This window comes from Anser brachyrhynchus, assembly GCF_964034855.1.
Source record: "Anser brachyrhynchus genome assembly, chromosome: 1".
Taxonomy (NCBI): domain Eukaryota; kingdom Metazoa; phylum Chordata; class Aves; order Anseriformes; family Anatidae; genus Anser; species Anser brachyrhynchus.
In genome coordinates, this window is record NC_137694.1 from 29169315 (window position 1) to 29195808 (window position 26494).

At 40.6% G+C, this 26494-nt stretch overlaps 1 protein-coding gene and 2 long non-coding RNA genes across 7 annotated transcripts in view; 2 read left to right on the plus strand and 1 right to left on the minus strand.

The window, feature by feature from the left end:
* Positions 1 to 4667, plus strand: part of TMEM168 (transmembrane protein 168) — a 26435-nt gene extending 21768 nt beyond the window's left edge. Inside the window, exon 5 of the mRNA XM_080563667.1 lies at positions 1287 to 4667. Within this exon, the coding sequence (XP_080419793.1) occupies positions 1287 to 1834 (548 nt within the window). The 3' untranslated portion in view covers positions 1835 to 4667. The remainder of the gene's footprint in view (positions 1 to 1286) is intronic.
* LOC308181085 lies at positions 4057 to 15544 on the minus strand. Of its 5 annotated transcripts, none has more exons than XR_013941315.1 (5): positions 15142 to 15544; positions 13246 to 14170; positions 7237 to 11056; positions 5983 to 6066; positions 4057 to 5893 (listed from the first exon to the last, which is right to left on the minus strand). It is a non-coding gene; the product is annotated as an uncharacterized lncRNA (long non-coding RNA). The 5 variants fall into 5 exon arrangements; XR_013941316.1 differs by having other exon boundaries at positions 10938 to 11538; XR_013941317.1 differs by having other exon boundaries at positions 10711 to 11538.
* LOC308181093 lies at positions 14078 to 23255 on the plus strand. The gene is made up of 4 exons (XR_013941323.1): positions 14078 to 14157; positions 15540 to 16069; positions 17261 to 18111; positions 21225 to 23255. It is a non-coding gene; the product is annotated as an uncharacterized lncRNA (long non-coding RNA).
* Positions 23256 to 26494: the final 3239 nt, after the last annotated feature.

The following is a 26494-nucleotide window of genomic DNA, read 5'->3' on the forward strand; positions in this document are numbered from 1 at the left end:
TAACACAGCAGTGTATAAAAGAAACTGTTAACTAGTCATGCATAAAGCATGGGCAGTCAAACGACCTGGGAGGTCATGTTATTCTCCGTGAATGCTAAGGCAAGAGCTGGGCTGCTGAGGTGGTGTCTGTGTTGCTGAATTGTCAGCTTAACTGCCTGTGAAGCCTGCCGAAGAGCCAGATGTGGCCAGACACATGGATTTCTTCCTCAGCTTGGTGCCGGAATCTTGTGCCAGCTGATCAATGCATGTGTTTGATGTCGGTAGGGTTAGAAACGGAGGGTGTGTTTGTGTGTGTATGAAGGATGAGCTGGTTTTCTTTGCACAGTTTACCCCTGCATAGTTACACCAAAATAAAGTTTACTTACAAGCCTTTCAAATGTTAACAAATCCATTTTACTGGTAATTGACACAGAAGGCTTACCTAGGAAAAAAAGGAAACTGGCTTCTATACAAATCTCTATTGTAAATACGCGCTATTGTAAATATTGTAAGTACAGCAATGTGGGGATCATGTACCAAGACTGTCATTACTGTACGTTTGTATATTCTTATGATTTTCTTTGATGCTATTTTTTCCAGGTTTGCATTTGTTTTGGAGAAAGTTGTAACCCTGTAATTTTGCTTTTACTATAACTGCAATATCAGGCTCAAAGCCTTAACTCCAAGCTATTAATTTGAAGCACTTTTTTGTCACCCCTTATAGACAGAAATGTGAGTGCTGAAATATGCAGCTACTCTGCTTGAGATTTATCTGTGCAGTTCAGTTCCTAGTAACAAGATTTTAAACACTACTAAATGTACTTATGCTACACAATGAAAATCGCTATGGAGTTGAAATGCAGTTATTTTAAATAATGTTTTTCTACCTCTTTTGAAAGTCATCTTAATTTTTTTTTAAAAAGCTGACATTTTCAAACTGGTGTTTTTGCTGTAAATCTGTATCATAGCTCCAACTTGCTAAAACGTAGACATAATTTCTTCACATTAATAGTCACTGTGGAGCCAGGGGAGTTCACTTGTGTGCAAGGTATTTTCCTTGGGCACTTGAGTAAGTAGTCTGCTTTTCAAAGTTACGTAGATCCTGAAGTATCCGCTACTCTAGGCAGAAGGAATCCCCACTATAGGTAACTTCGCTTAATAAAAACGTGCTCTTTCAAAGCATAGCTGGAACGTGAGCTGAGATGGAGCATGAGAAATTGGACACTCGAATTGCAAGTGTCACAGTTAAAATTCTATACAGTTTTCAGTTTCTTCATGTTAACGTTAAACGTATTTCCTTGTTGCAGGTGGTGATGCTTTACGACTTGACACACTTTTGGAGTGGTGGAGAGAAAAGAATGGCACTTTTTGTTCCCGACTCATCATTGTTCTAGACTGTGAGAACTCTCAGCCTTGGGTTAAAGAAGTAAGGAAAGTAAACGACCAGTACATCGCAGTGCAAGGAGCAGAATTGGCCAAGGTTGTAGACGTTGAGGAAGCAGACCCTCCACAGCTTGGCGACTTCACCAGGCAATGGGTTGAGTACAACTGTAACCCTGACAGCAACATCAGCTGGTCTGAAAAGGGTCGTACAGTGAAAGCAGTGTATGGTGTGTCAAAACACTGGAGTGACTACACGTTGCATTTGCCAACGGGAAGCGATATTGCCAAACACTGGATGATTTATTTCCCGCGTATTACCTATCCATTAGTGCATTTGGCAAACTGGTTTTGTGGTCTCAATATGTTTTGGGTCTGTAAAGCGTGTTTCAGGTGCTTGAAAAGATTGAAAATGAGTTGGTTTCTTCCCACAGTGCTGGACACAGGACAGGGTTTCAAACTCGTCAAATCCTAATTAGGAACCAAAGAGGAAATGAAGTGAGAGCTCTGGGAACTTTCTCACTTCAAAGCATTTGCAACTTTTTGTATGACTATTTTCTCTGAATAAATCTGCTACACTCACTTTGTTCAGCTCTTTGAGCAGCTAAAGTATATGCAACAGTTAGAAACTCCAGTCTTAAACAGAAGAGGCTAGGACTATAATATTTGCGTTTTGTTACTGGACTGTATGTACATATGTAAGAGACTTACTATGACCATGCATTTTTGTGACAGTTGCATGTTCATATGTGTTACTTCAAGCAGCCTTTGTTCAGAATCACCAGTATGACAGACAGGAGCTCCTATGAATGTTAGAGCATGCTTATTTGTCATTTATATCCCCTATAAGGTTCAAATACGGGAAGGGAAACAAGCTAATCTTGAAATCAATATTTATGTCCTTGAAATTGGTTGGTGGGATCAAGGCTATTATAAAATAGCACTGAGCCAAAAATTAAAAGAGAAGAATGAATAGTCATTGTAGATAAGTAGCTGCCAGGAATCTTGTTTTATTTGCTTTTACATCTTCAGCTCTTGCCTCGTTCTCTACTGCCATCAGTGGAAATTTGCTACAGAAAACAAGGAAATCAGACAATCTTGTAATGTTCTGATGGAGTTAAAAGTGCACTGAGAGGTTTTTTCCTCACTGGTCAGGGTGGTTCTGTCTTTTTCAGGCTCTTATCTGTTTGTATTTTTGAAAAGCTACTCTGAAGTAAAAATCAGCAACAACAACAAAAAAAACAAGGAATTTAAGTAAGAAACTAGTCTATTGATAAAAAATAAGAGATACAAATGCTGCCTTGCTTCCACATTTATCTGAAGTCTTTGCTGTGCCTAAGACCTCAGTCCTGTAAAATGTTGAGTCTGGGATTAGACAGATGGGTTCACCTCCAAAAGTATTAAATCTATGAGCAAGCAGCTTGTCAGAAAAATTATTCCCATAAGCCAGCACTGAATCCTAAATGTTCCTCAACTCTGTTCTCCCAGCCACAAGGTCCTGGTCTTAGTCCTTCAGTTACAGAGTTGGATGGGACTCTGGAAATCTTGTCTTGGTGCTCTTCAGTCAGAGAAGCTGTGTAGCTTTTTTTGTCTTGTTTGCCCAAATACTGTAAGTCAGAAGCTAAATAACTAAGCCGCCAAGGTAGTACGCTTTGTGGTGTTGCACACGTGTACAATCCCAACATTTGAAAATCAAGAAATTAGTCCTTTTTATTTTTGAAAAAGTTTAGAACATCAATCATAACACTTCTTGCTAACTACAGCGGGTACATCTTGCTCTCTTGCTTCTACTGTTACATCTTTATGAACGTTGTCTGTATCTTTGTATGACAAGAGGAACTGAAAAGCGTGGGATTTCTGACCTATGCTGGGAACTGTAAGTAGACTAAAGTGAAAATCTGCTCTGCAGTGTCGTGATACACAGTTTTGTACAGAACAAACACAACATTTGGTGCTGAACTTTTGCCTCAGTGTATTAAGTGGTTTCCAGCATATTTATTAAACTGTTAGGTTTTTCTGTAGGATAGACTGTGTGATCTTTAGCAGTTTGTTAAAAATTAAATGAAGAGTCAGCTCTTCAATCTGCAAAAAGGTTATTTGCAAAACCAATCGTGTTTTCAGATTTGTTTCAGTTTTCACAATTAACTCTAGTTTTCTGAATTTGTAATAATATTAACATTAACTAAGGTTATACCTACTTTTGATTTTATTTTTTAAAGCAAAGGCATGGTGAAAATGCCTTTTTAATCTAAAATATATGTTTACAGCCATTGAAAACTGTGAGGCCTTTTTGGACAAAGAGACTGTATTTTGTCATTCAAAATCCAGGGTGTAGGATGATGAGCCTCAGGAATTCAGCAGTATTAATTCACCACTTCTACACTAATTAATATCAAGACATCCTGCCATGGCCCATGTTCCCAGGCAAGGACCAAGTGAAGGCAGAACTCTCCTCTGGTGCCTGGTACTCAAGCAATTCCATGGGTCTCTGCCTGGCTCAGCCCCACGTGCACATTATGGGAGACAATACACCAGAAGCTCCTCATGGCAGTGAGAGATTATCCCTCTGCTGTGCTCTGTATGAAATACGGAGGCAAAGCCTGAAAGAGAAATTTAGACCTAATTCCAAAGAATGTTACATATGCTATCATTGACATGCAAGTTACGCTTGAGATGCTCAAGAATTTATTATATGGATTTACATATATGGATTGAGAAGGGTAGCTTGAGGTCTAAACTTTTTTCTTTTTTTTTTCAAGATGCTTGTCTGTACTGTACTTTCAGAAATTTTGTTATAAAGGTTGCTATAAATTTATATCAATCTTACGTTGACTTTCTTTCATTTACTTCCCATACATTATCAACCTTGCTGAAACACGCAAAAGCACTAAGTCCTACAAACTTTTGTCTTTAAAAGAAATTCAAATTGCAAATTCACAGTAATGGTTTCTTTTCTGAACAAGTATGGGAATAAAAGCCATCTTCTTAATTTTTGCACTACCAGAGTTAAGTATTTGCTGTTCATTATGCTTTGCATGCCTTGTGATTGTTGTTGTCCGGCCTTCAGTTTTTCCTAGAAACTTCATCAGTTTTATTAAGCTTTCCCTTTATTTTGCAAAGACATAATTAATGCTATGCTAGCTGTAAGCATCTATGGTGCCAGCAGTGGACGATGTAACTGGGTTAAATTTCTTGTGTACAAATACCTTTCTGTGGGAAGATTTTTACTGGAGATACTGTTTTTAAATCTGTAAATAGATTTTTTTGTGTATTTGTTATATTGCTTAAATATATTTTGCTGTTTTGGATGCTCATTTCCACTTCATGTTTTTATTTATCACTTCCAAAAACTCTGTGCTCCATCTTGAATTACGTATTTTTTTGTTTGGCTGTTTTTTTTTGTGTACATCTTGTTTCAGAGTTCTTTTTTTAGATAGAAGGTGCAATGGGGCTTACTGAAAACACTAAGGATTATCTGTAGCTTAACAATTTAATAGAAATGATAAATATTAACTGAAATTATTAACATGCCCTTTACCTTCTCATTTTTTATAATTTAGTCAACAAGCTAGTAAAAGCGTTACTTGTGCTTTGAGACATTACTTTTTAGAGTCTTAACTGAAGATTTCATTGATGTATTTGTATTTGTTCAAACTTGTCATCTCCGGTAAGATCTGACTCTAAAGTTAATGGAGGGTTCCTGTTTGAATTAGATCAAGCCTGGGAAAACAAAGCAGAAAGAAACTGTGATGGTGTACAGTGATGAAGAGGTCAAATCTGCACATTTATTCCTCTTAAAAAACTACTAGGGATGTTCTTGCCCTCCCTCCTCATGAAACACTCCTACCATCACTCGTAACAAGCTGGGGCTGGGCTGTGACCCTCTCAGAGAAGACTGCAGGGGGAAATGCCAGAGAAGCAGAGCTGCTAGCGTGAGGGGCAGGTGATGGGCACGGCAGTGCCCATCCAGTATCCAGAGCTGTGGAGGGAGTCACTGCACCATTAGCAGTGCTTTAAGACACCAACCGGACAATGAAGGAAAAAAAAAAAAAATCAGATTTGACTCAAAGATCCTTATGAACTTAAAAATGTTCAAATCATGTTTCTCCTTAGGTGCTGTTACATATTTGTGTTGGAAAACAACATAACCTAGAACACCTAGTAAATAGGTTTTATTTATGCCATTACTGTGGCATAAGAACTTACTTTTAAAAAGCTATTCAAATTCACCTCTCTTGAACATGGACCTGTTTTCAGAAAGCCTTCTGTTGTTGAAATCATGCAATTGTTGGTTAGGAAAGAAGATAAAACAGACTCATTGATAATACAGTATTTAGTTGCACTTGACTAGTATGTAGGATGAAAAATGCTAATATTAAAAAAAGACTAACATTTTGTAGCAAATAAATTAACAAGTAAAAATCAAGCACGTTGATTTGGCAACAAGTACAAAGGCTTTGATCCCTGTTCCCTACTGATCCAGCGCAGTCCTCAGCTGGGCTTCATCAGCTCTTGAATACATTGTGCACCGTCACTACGGAGTGAAATACAAACATGCTCTCACAAGCCTGGAGATTAAAAAGCTGGATCCAGACAAAAGGCCTTCAGTGTTACAGAGCTCACCTTCAGAGATTCCAGACCCAAACCGAGGGCAACATCCTCGCACAACCAGATGCACACCTCAGGCATTTGTGAAGGGTCAGTCACCTTGCAAGGGAACAGACACACTGCTCAGGATACCAGGTAGGAAGCTGCTCCAAATCCATGCATGCAGCTGCTTGCAACCAATGATACGGCAACTTAAAATTTCAGTCCTCATTAACACTCAATTTTCTCTGTAGTAATAGTATCACCATCGCAGGGTACATTGAAATATTTTTGGGTTCCTACCTCAGTTACTGCCTTGAACTGAGCTAGGGAGCTGCCAGTGCTGACTTATGCCCATGCTGAAGCTGACGGAGAAACGTATCAAGCTCTGTTGATGACAGACAGTTCTATAATTAATATCTGCTGCTAAAATAAAGCAATGTGAACCTGACTTTGCCATCCCCCAGACACAAGGCCAGGATACTGGAAAACAGTCTGTGTCAGACCGTAAAACAGAAAACTCGCTTCCTTTGTAAATCAAAGAGAACAGCCTGATTCAGAGATTGGCAATAGCCAGAAGACAAGTAGAAAGTTTTTGCAAAAAAAAGTTTGCTTTATAAATTGTGCATAAGGTCCCTAGATACCGTGGTACTGAGTGTATTATAAATGCATGAGATCCATTAAGAGAGATGGGGAGGGGGAAAAAACCTGACGGATCAGGTTTATATTACTGAAAGCCCTAACGATTTATTCTGCCTTGCAAAAGAGTATGAAGATTTTATCCTTAGAGAAAGGCTACTTATTTTCCAGGAAGGAAATGGCAGAAGAAAAAAAGGAAAGCCAGGAGGAAAAGAAATACTAACAGTTGGGCCTGATCCAGAGCTGTGGCCAGGGGAACAGGCTTTGCAGACCTAGAGCTGCAGAGAGGCTTCAGGGCTGGTCAGTTTTGTCTCTCGCAGCTGTAGCATTACACCCTGACCTACAAACCAGGGCACCTGCATCCAGCCTGCCTGCTGAGCCTGTGCCTGACCCATACCAGCTCCCAAGCCCTGCTGGGGAAGCTATCAGCTCGCCATGGCCCAGCCTTGTCATGGCCCAGCCTTACACACCGACAGCACAGGTTTAATTTCTGGGTTCGTGTCCTGGCACTGTTTAATTTACTGCTACAGAGAAGGTTTCTAAAAGGAAAAAAAAAAATTCAGTGCCTGAAGCCAGTTATCACTATACAGCAACAGCTGGCCTAGCTAGTGGGGTTTGTGTAGTACAAGGGCAACTGTGGCTGACCCATACCTTCAGGCACATTCACACAGCAGTGTCTGCACGAAATGCCTGCTGCAGCAGCAAGGAACCTTCCTGTTTTCTGCCATCGCTGGTGAGGAAGGTGGCTTGCTTCATTTAAGCCAGGCCTCTGGCTCATTTTTACTCTTGGGCTCCACATGCTTCTCTCGATGAGGAATCAGAATCAGTAAGGTTGGAAAAGACCTCCAAAATCATCAGGTCCAACCACCCACCTACTACCAATGTCACCCACTAAACCATGTCCCTAAGCGCCAGGTCCAACCTTTCCTTGAACACCCCCAGGGACGGTGACACCACCACGTCTCTGGGAAGCCCATTCCAATGCCTAACCACCCTTTCTGAGAGAAATGTCTCCTAATTTCCAACCCAAACTTCCCCTGAATAGTGCTACCTTCCCTGCTGAGTTCAAGGCAGGTCTCTAATACCCAAGATTCCTCAGAGAAGCAAATTCACTAAAGGCCTAGCACGTTCTGACAAGAGGTTTTATGAACATAGAGCGAGCGCAGCGCTGGCCTACACGCATGAGGTACGTGAACTACGGCCCCATTGAAAGCCGGGTGGGAAGCGGCACAGGACGTCCAGCAAGTGCCCTGCATCCTGTTTGTCTCGCGCCCAGACGTACAGAAGACGGCTTGACTTAGGGCAGGAAGTGAAATAATATTTTGTAGCGTCTGCTTGTTTGGCATAGGTGGTTAAAAACAGCATAGCTAAGATAACTATCAGGAAGGATTCCAATGACTGACGTATCATCTACCTCATCTCAAGTACAGAAAATGCACGATGGGGTGAACTCCTGTGTGGACGAGGCAGAACAGACAGGTTCCACCCAGAGACAGAAGGAAGCAGACCAGCCTGGTCCTGACGCACAAAAAAGTGTGCGCACACACCAGAATTAGCCGATGGAGACTTGTAACACATGCGGAGTATCCAGGCACCTTCAGTTCTGGGTAAGCCAACTGTCCTGCTGGGGATGCTAGACAAACTTAGCAAGTGGGGTGCTCCTGAGAACCTCCTCTGAAGTTTCTAGTTCCATTTCATAATGTGCAGCATTGAGATGATTTATGGAGTTTTGGTGGGTTTTGTTTGTTTTTATAAAACAAACAATAAAAACACGTCTCAATAGCTAGACCTTAGTACTTGTCTGGAATTCATTGCTGAGCAGCAGGTGCCCTGTGGCTCTTCTGAGAAAAAATAAATAATGAATTGATGACTATTGGGAAATTGCTATGTACAATTGCACAGTAAAGAACTGCCACCAAAAAGTTAGCAGGTCTCACTTGCACTTACCCTGGAGAGAAGGTTTATTAGTCATTGCACGATGCTAGATATTAATTTGCAGCTGGGCAGCATTACTGTAGTTCATTTTCCGACTCTTTCCCCAGCTTCTCACCAGCTAACCTTAACAGGGAGTTAAGCTGCTTGTCCTGCCAGAGCCTGTTGCAGGTACTTGAATTAAAGAGATAAGGGACAGATTCGTGGACAGCAGCTGCACTGAGGGCTCTGAAATACCAAGCTGCTAACCCAAGGCCAGGACTCCTCTTGTTATCAGTTCAGGTTCTCCTCCCCCTGAAAAGCCTGCAGCCCTCTGGTCTACCCAGGGAGCCATGTGCCTCATGGCTGACAGAGCATGAGGGCATTATCAGCCATCTGCTGGAGGATAACAGGGTCTTTAAGATTCATTCGTAAAACAGAACTGTAAACTGTGAAATGACTTTCATTTTTGGGTCCACATCAGACTTTAAGATAGTCACGGTGTGACCACCAATGCTCACAACTGTGTCAGGGTGCTGAGTCAACCTACAACATCAAAATTGAAATAAATACCCAAAATATCACTTTCACAAGGGAACTCATTCCACGTTCACTCTCTTTTTTCTAGTTATAGTCACTGCTCCTTAAATTTCCAGAGATCTTGGATGGTTCTTGCTATGTTAGTTACAGTTTTGATGTCTTTAGGATTTATGAGGCACTCATCTTTAGACCGCAAAAGGGAAATAAGTCAGAACTGGTCACAAAGCTGTCAGTTCACAGCCCATTCCAACTTGTCCATCTGTCACTTTTCATATAGTTGTCTTCTCCACCGCAGAAGATCTTGGCTGGAGCGCTTAGCTCAGCTACAGGTCCTCTTTCAAGCTATTAGGCTTACCCCAAAAACCCACACAGATCGAGAAGTGAAGGGAATGGTAACACCAGCAGGTGTAGAACATCCTCCGAACTGACCTGCATTGCGTGGAAGCACCCCACTACTCTCAGGGGTGTGTGGTCATCCTGCATCAGCACAGTTCAGGAGAGCCACGCTGGTGCTTCCACCAACCACGTATCCCACAGCCCTGGCCATCGGTTTATTTACCAAAAAGTCATTCCAAATGGCAGCTGTAACATACTTTAAAACCAGGAATTTTAGGAGATAGGTAGCAGGACACAGCTAGCACTTCACTTCATCATTCCACCACTGAAGTAAATCCACCTCTGGTGGGCTTTCCTCCATGTGCAGAAGCAGCACCTTTCTCTACCAGAGCTGTTTGCCAGCCTCAGACGCATCGTGGAGTAGGTCTGGGTGGAGAGGAGATGCCCACCAAGCTCACCACGGAAGGAGGGCCAGGCCAGGGCCTCTGCCTGCTCCTGGCATGTGGTGCGAAGGTGCGGTGCTGCCCCATCCCAGCGCTTCAAGTCACAGACGTGTGAGGAAAGCAAGGCACCCAGACAGGCTCCCAGGCCCCAGGCCAAGCAGAACACCGCTCGTGGAGTACTGGGAAGTGCCGAAAGCCCAGTCACAGGCGGGTGAGCAGCTCGAAACTGGGATCTGTGAAGCCTGTTCTGGAGCCAAACATTTCAGTTAGCTTCTGGAGCCCTGTTTCACCATTAAAATGGCATTTTAAAAGCATGCCGAGGGAAAGAGGAGAAGAGGACAAGGGACACAGTGGCACTGCTGGCAGTAAGGCACCTGACGGGTGCAGGGGTAGCAGGCAGAGCGGTTTGCTGTGACGGGGCACCACGTTCACATCCCTGCTGCAGTGCCAGGGCTTACACCTCATCTCTCCTGAGCCCTGAGGTCTGAACTCTGCCAGTGCCTGCAGCTGTTAAAGGAGTTTCTGTCCCCTCTATGCTGCTGCTGTGTCTGGCTGGAAGCCCTCAGTCCGCAGGGGGCTGCGTACCAAACCACCCAGCCCAGTGTTACGAGCTCCTCTGGGTTCAAGGGTTTCCTCCTGGAAAACCTGACCTCGTGGTGATCAGAGAAGATCTCCAAACACATGCTCTAGACATGAGCTGGTAAGAGAGGAAAGATGTTGCCATTTGACTAGATGACTGGCTCAAATGCTCGCTAAGGGTGCTGGAAATCTGGCCTCACCTGCCAGAACTCTGGTTGCTTCAGCACAGTGTTTAAAGCTGCTTGGGATGAGGTTTCCCCACTCAGGACAGTACACAGCATCTTTCCCCAAGCCAGCCCATCCCAAAGTGAAATACCGAGATGAGGTGCGGAGCAGATGTTCCACCAAGGACTTCTCTGACACCTGGGGGTGGTGGCGTCCATTCTCACTGAGCAGTCGCAGGCAACAAACTGTGACCTCCCACACTGTGGGTAAATAGCTCTCAATGCCAAGTTTGGGGTCAGAAGGAAAACGCCTGCCTCCTTGCCAAGCACCTGTTGATTTATTAGGGCAAGGGTGTTTAAGGCTCCAGAAGTAACTTGCCTTTTTGTAGAACAAATCCCATCCGGTACATCCTCATGGTGTATGCAGGAAAACAGCAGCGAGTATTTATTTACCACCCTTCATCTCAGGAAACCATGCATGAATGCAAACACAGGAAGCTGCGTTTTAAATGTCAAAGTATGCTGTAAAAGCTTCGTGTCAGCTACACTTCTCCAAACTAGAAAAATACCAACAGTTTCAATAATAACAATGTAAGAAGAAATTAAATTACTTTTCTTTCCCCTTTCTTTCATAAAGGACAATCTCCTGAAGTCAAGCATCGATACAGTAAAATATTTTTCACCAGGGCATTTTGCACATCAGGAAGAACTCATAATTTTATTCTGTGTTGATATTTGCATATTCATTTAGTCAAATCCATTTCTCCTCATGATTAAGAATGCTATACAACTGATATTCTTCTTCCCTGTACTGTGACACAGCATGTGACTCACAGCTTGGCTTCATAAGGATGCTCATGAATGCTAAAGCACAACAACTGCAGGAAAGCATACTGCGTTCCTGTATGCTCAGGCTAGAAGAAAATAGCTGTAGTGCTCTGTAACCTGGCTTTCTTCAGGGGCTGGATACTGTCTTTGATCTGAGAAAAAGATTTGCAAGAAAATATCAGGGAAACTCTCTCCACTTGTAACTCTATGAGTCTGAGGCACGTTGAAGGAGATGAGATTATCACACCTAAAATGCATCAATTTCCTATAAAGGGGACACAGACCCTGAAGACCAATTTAGGCTTTTTGCGCTTTTGATTTAAAAGCATTGAATTTGCTTTAGAAACTAAACTAACCCTATACTCAGTGAGTTGCTCCAGAAATGCACAACCATCCCTGTGGGTTTTTTCCCCATGGGTAGCCAGAACTGAGCCCTATGTTTCATCAAACATTTAGAGAGGCATCACATGCCCAGCCGCTGTCCTCCTGCATTTGAAACTTTCTTCCACCTAGCCTAGACTTTTCAAACTTGCTATAATTGAAAAGTAAGCCCCTGGCAAATATAAAATTTTAATATTATGTCACCTGAGGTGTCCAGTGAAGAAGACATTTTTTTTTTAGAAATTGAACTTGAAAAAAAGGATAACCACTGAAGCAACCACTGGAGTTACTGAAAGCCTTAGCAAAAAAGGATTTAAGCGTTGAACACAGGCTTAGACCTTAAGAACTGCTTTCATCTGTGAGAGCACGCAATGCATTCGTCACTTGTATCTATGCACTTTCCCTGAATGTTAGATGTCCATGTTTCTCCACTTCGTAAGAAATTTTATTTCTTATTCAGATCAATGTTTCTAATTCTACACTGATACATAGCACAAGGTAATGTCATTATATTACAAGACAGTTTAATTTGCAAGTTCATTTCTTGCCAAGAGTAGGGCAGCAGAGTTCCTAATTCTAAATAAAACCTATTTTATGCCGAATATCCTTGCCAAAGCCCTCTAATGAGCTGGCACAGAATGGTTTCACAGGAACATCCTACAGTCAGCCGTGCTTTCCAGGCATTTCTGGTACCTTATGACAACTCTATTTTTTATTATCTTTTTATTATTATTTTTTTTGTAATGTCTTTGTCATTTTGTTCTACTGTTTTCCAAGAAGTGAGCAGGAGAATTTCCTCTCAACCAGCACACACATTTAAAAAAAAAAAGGCAGGTCACTTCAGTGCTTCAGTTCTGTCATGTCTGGAAATATTAAATATTTATAGCGAAGCAGTTCTGTCGCTGATAGAGAAAGCGGTCAGTGTTAGAGTCTGAATCACAAGTGTCAGCAGTAGACCTCTCATTCATACACAGAAAATAATAAAACAGTGTGGGATTCAATTGCTTCGTGCTCTCAGGAATCACAGCACAGACTTTGTTCAGCCCTAACTTGTCCACGTGAGGATCTGAGGATATGTGAAGGCCTCTCTTGAAAAATGTGTTGCTCTTTGGAGGAATCAAAAAATGAGTTCAAAGTACTGCCTTTACTATACTAATTTCTTCATCATGGCCAAATTACAAACTAGCCTCTTACAAACTCCCATTAGAGAAAGCTTTCCTTAAGCAATTAATAAGCTACAGAAGAAATCCCAGTACATATCCCTATTGTCCAGGGCATACGACACTTTCCTTCAGTATTAAACCTTACTGATTGAGGGCTTTAACATTACAGATGGAGCATTTAAAATACTCCATACTAGTTACATTATTTAATATGCTTCATACTATATCACCATCCACAAGCACTGATAGCCAAGTACAGCAAAACATTGAAAAGCAAAGGGAAAAAAGAGAAGGAACCCAAAGGGTAACGCTTACCTACTTATTGTAGAGCTTATGAAGGTCCAGTTAGCACTGTGCCACAGGAAGAAGTGAGTGCACAGAATGGCTGTGGGGTACAAGACTACCAGCACCTCTCTGTGACCTCCCTCCTCTTGAGCCTGCCAGTCATTTCTAGGTCATTACTAGCACGTGTGTAACATACCTATATGGCCTTGATTTGCTGCTCCTTACAGCTCCCGCTCTGCCAGTGAAACAGCTTTGCCAACAGCTCCAGCAAATTATAAACAAGGAGCCATGGGCCAATATCCTGTAATGAATTTCCCTGGACACTCTGGCTGCAGCATAAAAATGTTTCAGGGCTCAAGAAGGGAGAAAAAGGTTCCTCAGATCCGGGGTGACCTACCCTCCTTGAAGAACTTTGCTCTGAGCAACTTCATATCTCTAGAGACAAGCTGCTGGCAAAGCAGCACCCCAATACCAAACCCCTAACACCAGCCTGCAGAAGCCAGTCATCAGCACCACCCAGAAACTGCTGCCTCTACTCATCAGCTACATAGCTCTAAGCAGGTTGCTGTACTTGTGCTCCGCTGATACAAAGCCAACACAGCTGGTGCAGGTAGGAGGTGACCAGTTTTTAATAGGGTGGGAGGGATTGAAGAACCTTTCTCATTGTTGTTGCACTATGTGCCTTTCTTTGTTGATGGATTCAGTACTCCAAAGTGGGGTTTATCACAGTGATCTATGTGCTAACACTAAACTGTTGTGCTGTAAGGTATCCATTTCCTCCCACAGCTACTGCACTGGGTAGAGCTGATGGTCCTCCCCCTGGAGCCCTACCTTGTCTCCCCCAGCTCCCCTGATCAACAGAGCCCTCTCCTGAATGACTGCTGAATTACTGACTGACAAGCTGCATGGCAAGGATGAAGTATGAATTTGGAAATCTGACAGGTAAGTTGCCAGACTAGAGATTTCCATTTAAAAGTCTTTGAGGGGTAAGATTTTCTACTTCAAGACATGGAGGTAGAAATTCTGACCAGCCAGAAAGATACGGGAAGAGCATTATGTGGCCTCTGATGAGGGCTGTCAAAGCAGTACTCCTGCTACGACAGGAGGGGACTATTTTTTTGTTATTAATAATTTAAAATAAATTCCACTTAAGCTGTGGCTATGCTGTCTTTATGCTTTGTGGGATTTTGAATGACTAGCTTATGAATGGCTAGTGAGAATTTTAAGACCTATTTTGTGAATCTGTCATGAAACATTGCTTATCTTTCTTTAATGAAATATAACACAAATGAAGCAGGATGGCTGTTCTCTTAAATTTCGGAAGGAAGTTTTCACTCCTGTAATTTATTAAGCTCGTGGCTGTGATTTTCTTTTAATGCTTTGTTTAATATTGTATGAGCATCGCTATTAAATGTCATGAATGTTACTATGAAACTTAATTAATATTGTAAAATATGGGGCCTGAACAATTAATGAAATGGAACACACAATTTCATGAAAACTGAGCATGTGTTGTCTTGGAGTCTTTTCAACATACAGTGTAATTCACTAAGATCTTAATTATTTTCTTTATACACTGGCACCTATATTTCATGGAAACATCAGGGAGTTTTTAAATACTTTAGATAGTTCTTTAAAAATCTGATTATGAAAACAGAAATTCTTTGGCTGAAAGTTGCTCATTAGTAGGACTTTTTTCAGTTACACAGATGCAATGTAAAATGCTTGTTTTTCTCAAAAATATAAGTAGAAGTTATTTTGCTGTAATGAACTGCACCTAAGTGGGAAGTTTGTAAACTTAAAAACAGTAAGTCATTAAATTTTGATGCTTATAAAAATTATTGCTTGGATTTGTCAAAGTCTGAGAGATCACAAGTTTCCAATTTTACAATTTGCTGCCCACTCTGTTTCAAGTATCTTGAGGACCAAGATCTTGTGGGGGAGAGAGCCCTCAGCTGGGTATCCTGTGTCAGTAGGGCCTTCAAACCAAAGCTTCAGTTCTTAATCTCATATGCTATGACCTATGCAGAAAATAACCTGTGACAGGAAGAAAAAATAAAATAAAGGCCTTATTGCAGTCTTCTTTCCAATAAAAAAGCATTTGCCTGCTCTTCACAGAGCAGGAAGAATCCTCATTTATCTCTGTTTTCCTAAGTCTTGCTGATAGTGTGATTATCTTTGATTATAACATGGCTAACCCCTCATCTTTCCCTTTCCAAACCTGAGAGATCCTGTTCAGTCCCAAAAACCCTTGCTGTCAGACATCTTGAACTACTAGGTATTGTTCAAGCATGTTCTCCTCTGATTTTTCTCTTCTCATTCAGATTTTCAAGGAAGAAGGAAATAGTCCTTGATAGCAGTAATGGATCAAGCTCCATTACTATGAAAGGCAGGAAGACAAAGATGAACTTCTTGTTTTGGTGTCTTAAAAGATACATTCCCCCACCCTCTTCAGCTGAGAGATTCTTGCCTCTTCCCTGGACTGCGGACAGTAAATGGTTCCCCTCCTTGTTCTTCCCAAGTCTGACACCCTGCAGTCAGGAGTACTCGCTGTATACTCCTGCAATGTATGGCCACTGGGCAGGTGGGCGATTTATTTATTTATTTATTGTTGTGGACTACTGACCGAGAAGAGCTATCAGCAGCAATCTTTCCCATCACTATAGCGGGGAAGGAAGAAGAGTTTTCAGAGGATGTTGGCCGGGAAATACTTGGGAAAGTCATGGAAGAAAGTTCATGCTAAGAATACCTTCAGGAAGTAAGCTACTAATTGTGCGGTGGTTTCCATTGGCAGACTGTATCTAAAAAAAAAAAAAAAAAAAGGCATTAAAAAGTACAAATGTGCTTGTTTAAGGTAAGTGGGAACTCAGCACAACACAGGCAGATTGATTCCTCACAAAATGCTGTTGGCATGCAGAGGTGTAGCTTCATGTCCTGGAGCAGATGAGAAGGGAGAGGTGTCTGGCAGTGTTACAGATGTACCCTTTAGCATATCCTGAAGATAGGTACAGAGTTCATTTGATGGTTACAGTAATCCTTGTAGAGCTAGGCAATTAAATGCTTTATCACCATGGCATAATTCTGTGAGTCATCTGCCATAAGTATCATCTCAAAAACCGAGGGATAAAACTGAATCAACCTACTTTAACTGATGCCTTGTTTCTAGCCTGCTCCAGAAACTCATTTGTTTTAAGGTTTTATTACTCAAATCTAGGGTGTGTGCACACTAAAAACACCGCCAAGGTAGACAAGTTGGTTGTTGATGCCAGAATTCTCTTGAACTTCTCTCTTGCCAGCTTTGTGAACCAGAAGCTGTCCTCAGCTTTGTTGGCAGCCAAAAGAGGCTTCTGCTGGGTGCTCTCTGACAAAATTCCATCCAGCTTGTCAGACCATGAATACGATAAAAATATTGCTGAGGTCTGGGTTTTGGACAGTTTCCTAAGGAGATTACATATACACTACCCCCTTGTTTGCCTTCATATGTTCCCAGTAGCTTTTGAACACAGTGGCCAATATAAATCTTATTTTGCATCAAGGTAGAGATGCTAAAGATATTTGGTTCCTACAAGTTTCATGGAAGTAAGTAGAGAAGATGGAGAGGGACATCTCATTAGCGTGCATCCCTGTTCAATGAAAGGTACTCTCTACTGTACACAGGTGCGAATGCATCATGAATACCAATATTGCTGGAGTGTAAATCCCAGCTAGTATCATTAAATACCAGAGATTTCATATAGGAAATTCAAATCCACAGGTAACTCATTTCCTTTTTGAACTCATGAAACATTTTGGTTTTAATTTCTTTGGGTTTTCTACAATTTGCCTTTACCTCATTGTGTTAATAAAACATTGCTGGCTAGCCAGACACATCTTGGTTCAGTTAACCCTTCAAGGAATACTTCTTGAGCCCATCCTGAGCCTTTCCTTCCCCCTCAAAGTCAAGAACTGCCCCTCCTTGGCTGACACAGTCCTAGAGTACCACAGCCATATTCTGGTGATGATGATTTCAGGAATGTGCAAGTAATGCCCATAATTTTCTTCACAGCTGGATAACACCTGATGGCAAAAGGACTGCTTGTTCCTGGTGTGAAGCAAAACTGAAGGACTGCCGTACTTTAAAGGTGTATTTTTGTCTGTGCTGCATCAATAAGCAGTGAACTTAAAGCAACTTCAAAAGAGAGTGAGGAACAAACACTGTCTTGGCAGTCAGTGCACTCTAATTATTGCATTGTTATTGCAGCTGCTTTCATGAGCAGCAGCTAAGCTAAATGCAAAATAATACCCCTGTGAAGATGCACCTTCAGTTTTGGAGTTGTCATCTCATTGAAGCTGCTGCAGTGCCACAGGAAAATAGCTATTTTAAAATGATGAATGGATCTTCTGAACATTTATTTGCTATACCCTGTTCTTGAACTGTTTTGTAAAGTAGTCTTCAAGGCACTTTTGTAAGGCCATTAACGGTATCCAGTGAAATGGCGCAGCCAAAACAAAATGGATACCCTCAAATATGGAATTACAGGGAATTTTCCCAGAATGGGTAATGTAGCATGACAGCTCAAACTTTGGTGAGCACAGAACAAGCTCTGTATCTCAGCAGCAGGTCCCTGCCTCCTGCCCCCAGCTGGCTGCCTGCTTTTGTGCCGAGCACCTGCAGAGGAAGCAGGAAGCTGGGGCCTGCCAGCATTATTACTTACCGGCAAAACAAAAAGTGGCTGGCAAAAGTTGAAGGTTGCTTTGTGGTGTCTAATGACCTCCTCAGCTTGCTCGAGATGGGGTCTTGGACAAGGTGACTGAGGAAGTTAGAGGGTGAGAAGCTCTCTTGGCCCCTAGCACAGAGGTCTAATCTCAGATGTTGCGGAAGGACCGGAATTGCAAGATCCTGGTACACAGTCAGAGGTAACAGCCCTCTTTCCCCTATAAACTCAGTTTCTCCTACTTCTCTATCTCCCTCCTCACCCAGAACATCCCCCCTAGTATTGCCCCAAAGCTTCACCTTTTCCAATAATTTCCCTTTTTCTCCTTTGCAACCCCAAGATTTCCTTCCCCAGTTTTTTTGTCTTGTAGTGTCTGCTCCTGACAAACACTCACACTTCATTTCTTTCCTGAAATTGGTGAATTGTAACCTGTAAAGCAGTTAATTTAATATTTCCTTTAAGGTTAGAAAAAGGAAAAGAAACAAAAAGAAAAAAAAAGAAAAAGAAAACTGCCACAGAAATACAGAAATAGATTTCCTCCATCAGGCATTTCTAAATACCAGTGATTTCTGTCAACAACAAGCATGAACTTTACATAGACTGGATGGCATTGCAGTTCTGCAGCCATGTTTTGTCCCCACCAGAACCATTCTTATATGGCAATTTCACAAGACCACATTTTATTGGCCCAGAAGATCCCCTACGGTTTCCCTAAAGAGAGAATTTAGCTCTCCATGCAAAGCCCTCAAAGGTGCAGTAGGTGCTCTGCCAAGCCTAGCATAACTGCTTAGTAACTAAGGACATTTGAGGAATAAGTAGATTCATGATTTGCAGGTCATGTCTTCACAAAAGAAGACATTCTTGCTAGCACTCAAAATGTGCTGTTTTATGAAATGGAAAATGAATTTCAAGACTGTTGCCTGAATTTGGGTCACAAGTGCTATTCCACTTCACCACAGGACATGCCAGATTTCAAGGTAAACTTGAGTACATGTATATAATGTAGACTTCCCAAATGAGTCAACCTGTACAGGCAAACACCAAAGTCACCACTGTAGTATCTTTCCCATATGAAACTAAAGGCTGTAATTCATTCAGTGCACAGAGATTAACTAAGAATTCCTGTTGTGGTGCCTTCACATGCTGTTTATTTGTCCTCTCTCATGGAAAATCCTACCCCCTACCTCAGGTGTGCCTCTGCTCTTCATGTAACATGCTAAAATGCCAAAGATTTACAGTAGTCTTGGATTACCAGTGGTTGTGTGACATACTCATCTGAGGCTGCAATAAAAATGGAAGAAGCAGGACAGAAAACTAGGTACTTGAGAGTTTCTATAACTGTCCCAAGTAACAACGACCTCAGTTAGAAGAGTAAAGCAAATGATAGGACATAAGTCCCAAAACTTCCAGGCCCCTTCCTGCTTCACTAAAATACATGGCACTGATTTTGGAAGTACTTTACATTGCTCACAAAGGCTGTCGCGAGACACAATAGACAGCGCTGCTGTTAATTACAGCACAAACCAGTGCCTCGTGTGTCTGATTGAAAGCAGGAACAGGACTGTGGCGATTCCTCACCATTGCAACGCCAAACTGGATTATACTGACCAAAGGGATACATTTAAAAGACTTCTTGTAAAGGTAGCACTGTGTATTGAGAGCAATTATGCTTGACTTCATAGTAGTCTGCATGTCCTTTTTGTTTATGGGTACAACAATTCACTACACAATGAAGTAAATAACACTCAGTCACAGATTTTTCTGGAGTATACACCACTGCCTGTTAAAGCTGATAAGGTAAACTGCACTGCTATTAAAGCATCGATACCTTGGATTAAAACGTTTTTAGTAATTGCACTGAGTCAAAGCTGTTCCTGAGCTCATTAGTCACAAGGGGTCTCTTAGTCTCTCCCTGCCATCTCAGAATAACTGGGATTTTGTTGCTCTCTTCTGTCTGTATTTTTAGGTGTTTTTTTTTCTTTTTTCTTTTTTTTTCTACCATTTGTACCCCCTCAATGACCCTTTAAACGGACACCTTTCCTGTAAGGACAGCTGTATGTACTTGAGAGTCAAGCAAGTCTCCTGTTACGGCTATACAGAGCACCTAAGCTGAAGCAGTTTTGCATTGAAGAAGAAAGAAATACTATATTATTCATTAGTATTCCTTTAAATGCTGCTTCTTCATCACAAATGTAATCAGTATTTCTTAATTAAAAAAAAAAAAAAGGATCTGCAGAATCTCTGAAAACTGGGCCACATGTTTTTTTAGTGACTAAGTTTAAAGAATGCAAATACCATCAATTCAGCTTAAAATAGCCGTGAAATTTTACATTCTGATACTACACAAGCCTAGCACATACTTACTGTCTTAAGGCCATCTTCTCTGGATGCATTTTTTGAAATTGGCCTGACTCAGGATTCTGTCCAAAATAGCTGTGATAGTTTAAAACTTCCCAGCCCTGGCTCTGAGCCCCCCACTGGCATGGGTGAAGCTGAGTCAGAGGGACGTGTGCTTCAGCACGAGAGATCCTGGGAGGATGCTGAAGTGTCAACTGACACTTGTGAAACGGCAGCAAAGCTTCCTTCTGGCTGCGATTCCCCACATCTCCGAAAGATTCAGGCCTTCCTCTATCTGATCTCACCAAATCAGCCTATGATGCACAAAAAGGTAAAATAAAAATAATAATAATAATAAAAAAACTTCATGTGTACCTCTTTATTTTACTGACTGACATTAAAATTAGTCTGCCATTTTGGTTTTATCCATTCTGTACTGAACAGAGTTGTTCTATCTACGGCAGACTTCAGACATGTTGTTTCAATATGCTAAGATAAGAAATCTGCATGTTATGAACTTTTTGTTATATTTGTGATCCTAGGATTATCCTTTTTGTTTTCTGGAGTTTTTTAAACCAGATTTGGTATGCTACAGGACAGGAAGTTGGAAACTAGACTGTCTCCTTATGAGACAACCAGTAGCTGAATAGATTGTGCAGGAAGTTAGGCTGGGAAAATGGTTCTCCTTATATTGTCCGTAGAGATATAAATAAGGAAAGCAACAGAGCTGAGGGAATGAAAACAACTGTAAGATCTGCATTTTATACCTTCAGGTGAGACATTTAAAGGATATGATTTTCTCAGGTGCAAGAAACATCTTGATTGTCAGGAGTCCAGGTCTGGATCAGATCTCCAGAAACACCCAAGAAGAGATTAACTGCCGAAATTCTACTATTTTGCATAGCTCCGGATGCAGTAAGAATACAAAATAATTCCTTAGAAATCTCTCTGTTAAACTCATCTTTCTTATTTATGCAGAAAGCTCCAGTGTAGCTGTTTCCTAGGTACCTAACTATCAGAGAGCAAACTGTAAATCCCAGGTGAATGTGGGGAGAACCTAAAGGACAGCAATCCTTCAGCACCAGGAGAGCTCACCATTTTTTGCTGAATAGGCCTGGATACCAGGTGTGTGCACGACATGCTCTGGGGAGCCCAGGCCTGTAAATTCAAGATTCCAGATTAAGCTGTGGGGGACAAGACAGCAAACATTGGCAAACCGACTTACTGGCACACAAATCCTTTCATGGACCTAGGGTAAGGCAGGGTTTCAGTCTGTGAATTCTGCTACATAGTGCCCCAAATCCAAGCGCTGCAGGATCACTTTTATTTGCTTTGTTTTTACGTTTTGTTTTTTTTTTTTTTTCCTTGGGAGAGTCCATATACTGATTGCTGTAATAATGTTGTCTGAAACACCTTATACACCAAGATGTTTGATTCTGGCATAGTAGCATTTTGTCTCGTCCCCAGTCTTACCATTCTGGAAACTGGTCCTTTTTAGAATCCCAGTCTTTAGTCTGCAAGCTACAAAGACCTGACCCAAACGGCAGAGACCAGCTCTTACTGTATTACACTTGGGTTTGGTACTGTTGGTGTATTCCAGTGCAAATGGGTTTTCTATATGTTCAGGGAGCAGAGTACAAATCCTTGATGTAAGAATCTCAATCTGAGCAAATCAACAGGAAATCAGAGGAGATTTTATTACAGGTTAAACAGGACGTGCTACAGGAGGCATGGTTAAAAAGTTTTTAGATGGATTTTAGAAGCTGGCAAGATGCAGAAGTCTTGTAACTAAACTGAGAGACATTAGACTGCTTGGCAGACCAGCACATGTAAGTTGTCATATGATCTGTGAAGAATAACATGAATAATAAGAATTACAAGAATAATATGAATGATAAGAATAACAAGAAACTAGTGTCCCGGTGAACCAGGGCAGTAAAGCTGCCAGTAAAGGGGCACAGTGCAAAGCCACATAATCAGATGTGGGGACCAAGACCTGCAGAGTTAATGCAATGCTTCTCTCTGAAGCAATTAGCTTTGCTGAAAAGGTTTGGCTTTACAGTGTTATGCAATTGCACAAAATGCACAAAGCTATCCAGCTGGACGAATGCTTCCTCCTACTGCTGTCTATATATTCCCAGACTGGAAGTTGCATACAGGTACTAGCTGGCCCAAGACTTGCATATGCTTTGTTTTCATAAATAATGAGCTTAGATTCACCTCAAGAGCTTTAGAAACTTCTTAGGCTAATAAATCTGTTAAACAGGCTCTGAACCAAACTGCAGTCCTGGGTTTCCTGGGCACTGCAGCTGTCTGACAATGTTGAGAATCAGGTCATATATTCAGTAGCTTATCTTTAGATAACCATAGCTAAACAAAATCCCCAAAACCTTGGCATTAATGTCATGCCATTAAAAGATAAAAGGAACTTCAGCTTAAATTAAAAATGCCTTTTGAGAATGTTTTTTAAAATACAATATTATAATGCTATGGCAAGTTGGATTAAAGCCTGAGATAAAAAAAAATATATATATATAAAAAAAATCATTTACTATGAAGTTATACTGCTGTTAAAAAAAAAAAAGGCAGCTAATACTTGAAAGGGATTGATGTGGTATAATAGGACTTCTAATTTTTGAAGCAAAAGCATGACAAACAGAACTATGCCAAAATTCAATTTAATCTGTTTCTTTCCACCCCTCCTCCTCCAATAAGAGGTTGCAACGCAAACAAAACTAGTACAAGTCTTACATTGAGGAGAAGAATTGTGCAGATGGTTTCTAAGCTGTGCTTAAAACACAGCAGAAGTGTTTTAGCGTGGATGTGAGGGACATGAAAGCATGGCTGGAGAAGCCATTCCCCCAGGAGAGCAAAGGCACAGGAGAACCCTCTGCAGCAAGAGCAGGGAAAGCACAGAAAGAGGTCACAGGTCCTCAAGACTTAAAAAGAGCAACTGTCCCTGCAGGATCCAAAACAGGTGCAGAGGCAGCCAGAACAGTTACCTGAACAATCTGCAGTGAGAAATTTAAAATCAAATACTATAATGCTATAATAAAGGTTCTTTTTAACAAGCTGAAATGAGCACTAAGCATGTGAAAGGTTGACAAGAAAAATATGAAGGGTCTTAATTTGTATGGCCTTGGTAAGTCTGTTCCCTTTACGTTACTTGTCTTACAAAGGAACAGAGGATCGCCTCCAGATTTTGCATTTTGGCCATAATTATGCGAGGTAAAACAACGTATGTGCAATCATGCCTGGATAAAAATAGTGAGATGGTTTTCTTGTTCAGTATCTGTGTAGATCAATGCGCTATCACAGGGACTTAAATGCAGAAATAATGCATTTTTTTCTGGTTGATATCTTTCATTCTGTACGGGAAAGTGAAATTAGTAAAGATTTTATTAAAAAAAAAATCTAAATATGCTAATAATGCCACTCAGAGAAATGATCTAAAATGAGTAAAATTTATGACGCATTTAAGAGACCAGTTTTCCAAGACTGCTCCTCCCCAGCTTCCCCAAATTTGATAAGAATAAAAAGCATTCAGTGCCTCACTAGAAAGATATGCCCCACAATGTATAAGCTGGGAATGCAATACTATAAAGCACTAGCACCTCCCAGAGGATGCTGACTGCTTACAGCTCAGTGGCGTCCCAAATAGTCTTTTCTCTCAGCTAGTTGTCTTATTTTTGGGTCTCAGATGCTGATACACCTATGAAGTAAGATGCTAAATATCTTGCAAATACTACACAGCAAGCCTCAGCTGAAGTTCTCAGAAGTTACAGTCACACTGCCTTCAGTCATAGCCAGTAAATAATCTGGTGACAGAAATCTTCCTGTTCCAGGAACAAGACCTAAGAGCTGCTGAAAGCTGGGGCATTTGACTCAGTTTGGAATCAGGGACATGAAACAGGACAGCTTCATTTTCTAAATGGAAAAATGTTTTGAAATAAATTTCAGATAGAAAAGAACTCCAGACATATAGGCTTTATATTTAATGGCAACACAAACTTCTTGAAATATTAGTATGCCTCATTTAACATAAATACTCATTTAACAGAAATTTTCAGTTTTGATTAGACTGCTTAATTAGTAGTAGTGCCTACTACTTCATTAGTAGTAGGATCTGCAGGCTGAGGCTGCAGTACTGGCTTATGATACATTAGAGCAGTGCTCTCTCAAGGAATGGACAGAACAGAAGGGTGCTGAAATGCATCTTCATCACACAGCAACACGGGGATACCTTTGTTTGATCTACAGGCTATCATCCATTTTCATGAAACCTGCTTCACTCCCCATTGAGATTACAAGAGAAAGAGTCTGGTTTCAGTAGCAGCTATATGTGGTCTCTGTTGTCTACAGAACCATCATTGCCATGGGTAAGATAAAAGAAGCACCAATTAAATTGTTAGACTTGCATATTTTATAAGCAAAATTATAACGGAAGACTTCCAGCCCTGCAAAAATCAAGGGAAGGAACAGATTCCAAATCTCTGAACAAAAATGTTTCCCAAATAAAAACAGGGGATATTGCCTGGGAAAAATAAATAAATAAATAAATATACACACACAGATAATGAAAAAGTAGTTAACCTAGAATAAGGGAATATTTTAAAAATAGAAGCATTTTAGTTGGTTCTTTAATTAAACAGCTTGTACTGAATCACAATAAAGAAATATAATTTATGCATCAATGTCTTAAAAGTAGATCAAATAAAAATAATGCAAAAGAGACTTTATGCATTCTTCCATTGTATTATATTTATGATAAAATTTTCCAAGCTGTATAGTACAATATTATTTTGAAAATTCATTACACATAGGCAGTTGTGAAATACTTCAAAGTGATTTGAGACAAACACAATCTTTTTTTGATATGTTAGTGAAAAAGATACTGTACAGAGGGAAAATTGCAATGGTGATAAATTTTCACTGAAGTGGTTTTGGCTTCCTCAGGAATTAATAAATACTGGCACTGACACACAGATAGCCTTGACACCAAGAGCTGTGACATAGTTCAGATTAATCTTTAGCAAAGATGACCTGTGTGAGTGCGATGCTCAGTATGCAATTCTACTTTTTCATTTTAAGTCTACTGTTGACTACTCTGAAAAGTGCAACTGTCTGAAGTTTTACATGGATGCAAAGTTTTTGTAAACAACTACATCAGACAGACAGATTACTGCTGAACTCAAAGGCAAAGCACAAGGTTCCACTAAGGACAACGATCCTTCTTGAACTATTTGATAAATAACTCTAGCTTAAGTCAGGAAATCTGGTCTCTCGATACAGGGACACATGTTTCCAGTTCCAACTCTGCAAGGTACTGAGAGACTTCAGATGAACTTTTGATTTTCCATGTCACTTCAGTTGTAGTTACTTCTACAGGCCACAAAATTCAGACCGACTTTTGCAAATTTCTGAAAGCATCGGAAGTAACCTTCTCAAATGTGGAAAGAAGTAAGCTTGTTAATCTGCATTTCAAACTGAAATGTGACTAAGCATAAAATAATCTCAGTTCAGGAGTAAAACTGATACATACTACTAGAGGAAACCTGTTTTGTTTTCTTGGTAATGGCAGGATTGAACGGTAAAATGTAATCATTTATAATCCTACAATGAAGTTTAATTCCACAATATTAGAAAAATATTCTCTAGATAATCCACGCTAAGAATCCATGAATGGGTTCTCTAAAAATGTTTCATCTTACTTCAGATGTCAACTTATTCTGTTCTTAGTCTATGTAATCTTACAGATGTCAATTTATTCTGTTCTTTGTCTATGTAATCAGATGGATCTAACTGAAAATATAGTTGATGAGTTTCATGGAGTATTACCTAACCCTGAGCCATGGGGCATTTTCTGTGGTGAGTTAAAAAAGGCTTTCTGTTAGTTGATGACACTTCCAAAAAGTGAAGTCTATTAACCTTCAAATAAATACTTTGAAAAATAGCTTGGAAAGACACCAAAAAAGGCTATCAATTTAATTCTTAATTCAATTTAATCCTTTACCATTATTTAAAAAAAAAAAAAAAAAAAAAACTTTCACAATTAAAACATTCAAATAAAATGTTCCTATTCCCACAGCCATTGTTTTAAATAGAAAAAAGACGGCAAGACTGTAATACTAGGCGTATGTATGCTGAAAGGTTAAATTCAAAACAGGTTTCCCAAACTTGAAGTTAGGTAGAGGAATCAAATTGTCTAATGCCAATTAATAAAGTCACATTTAGCTCAATGGAAAAAA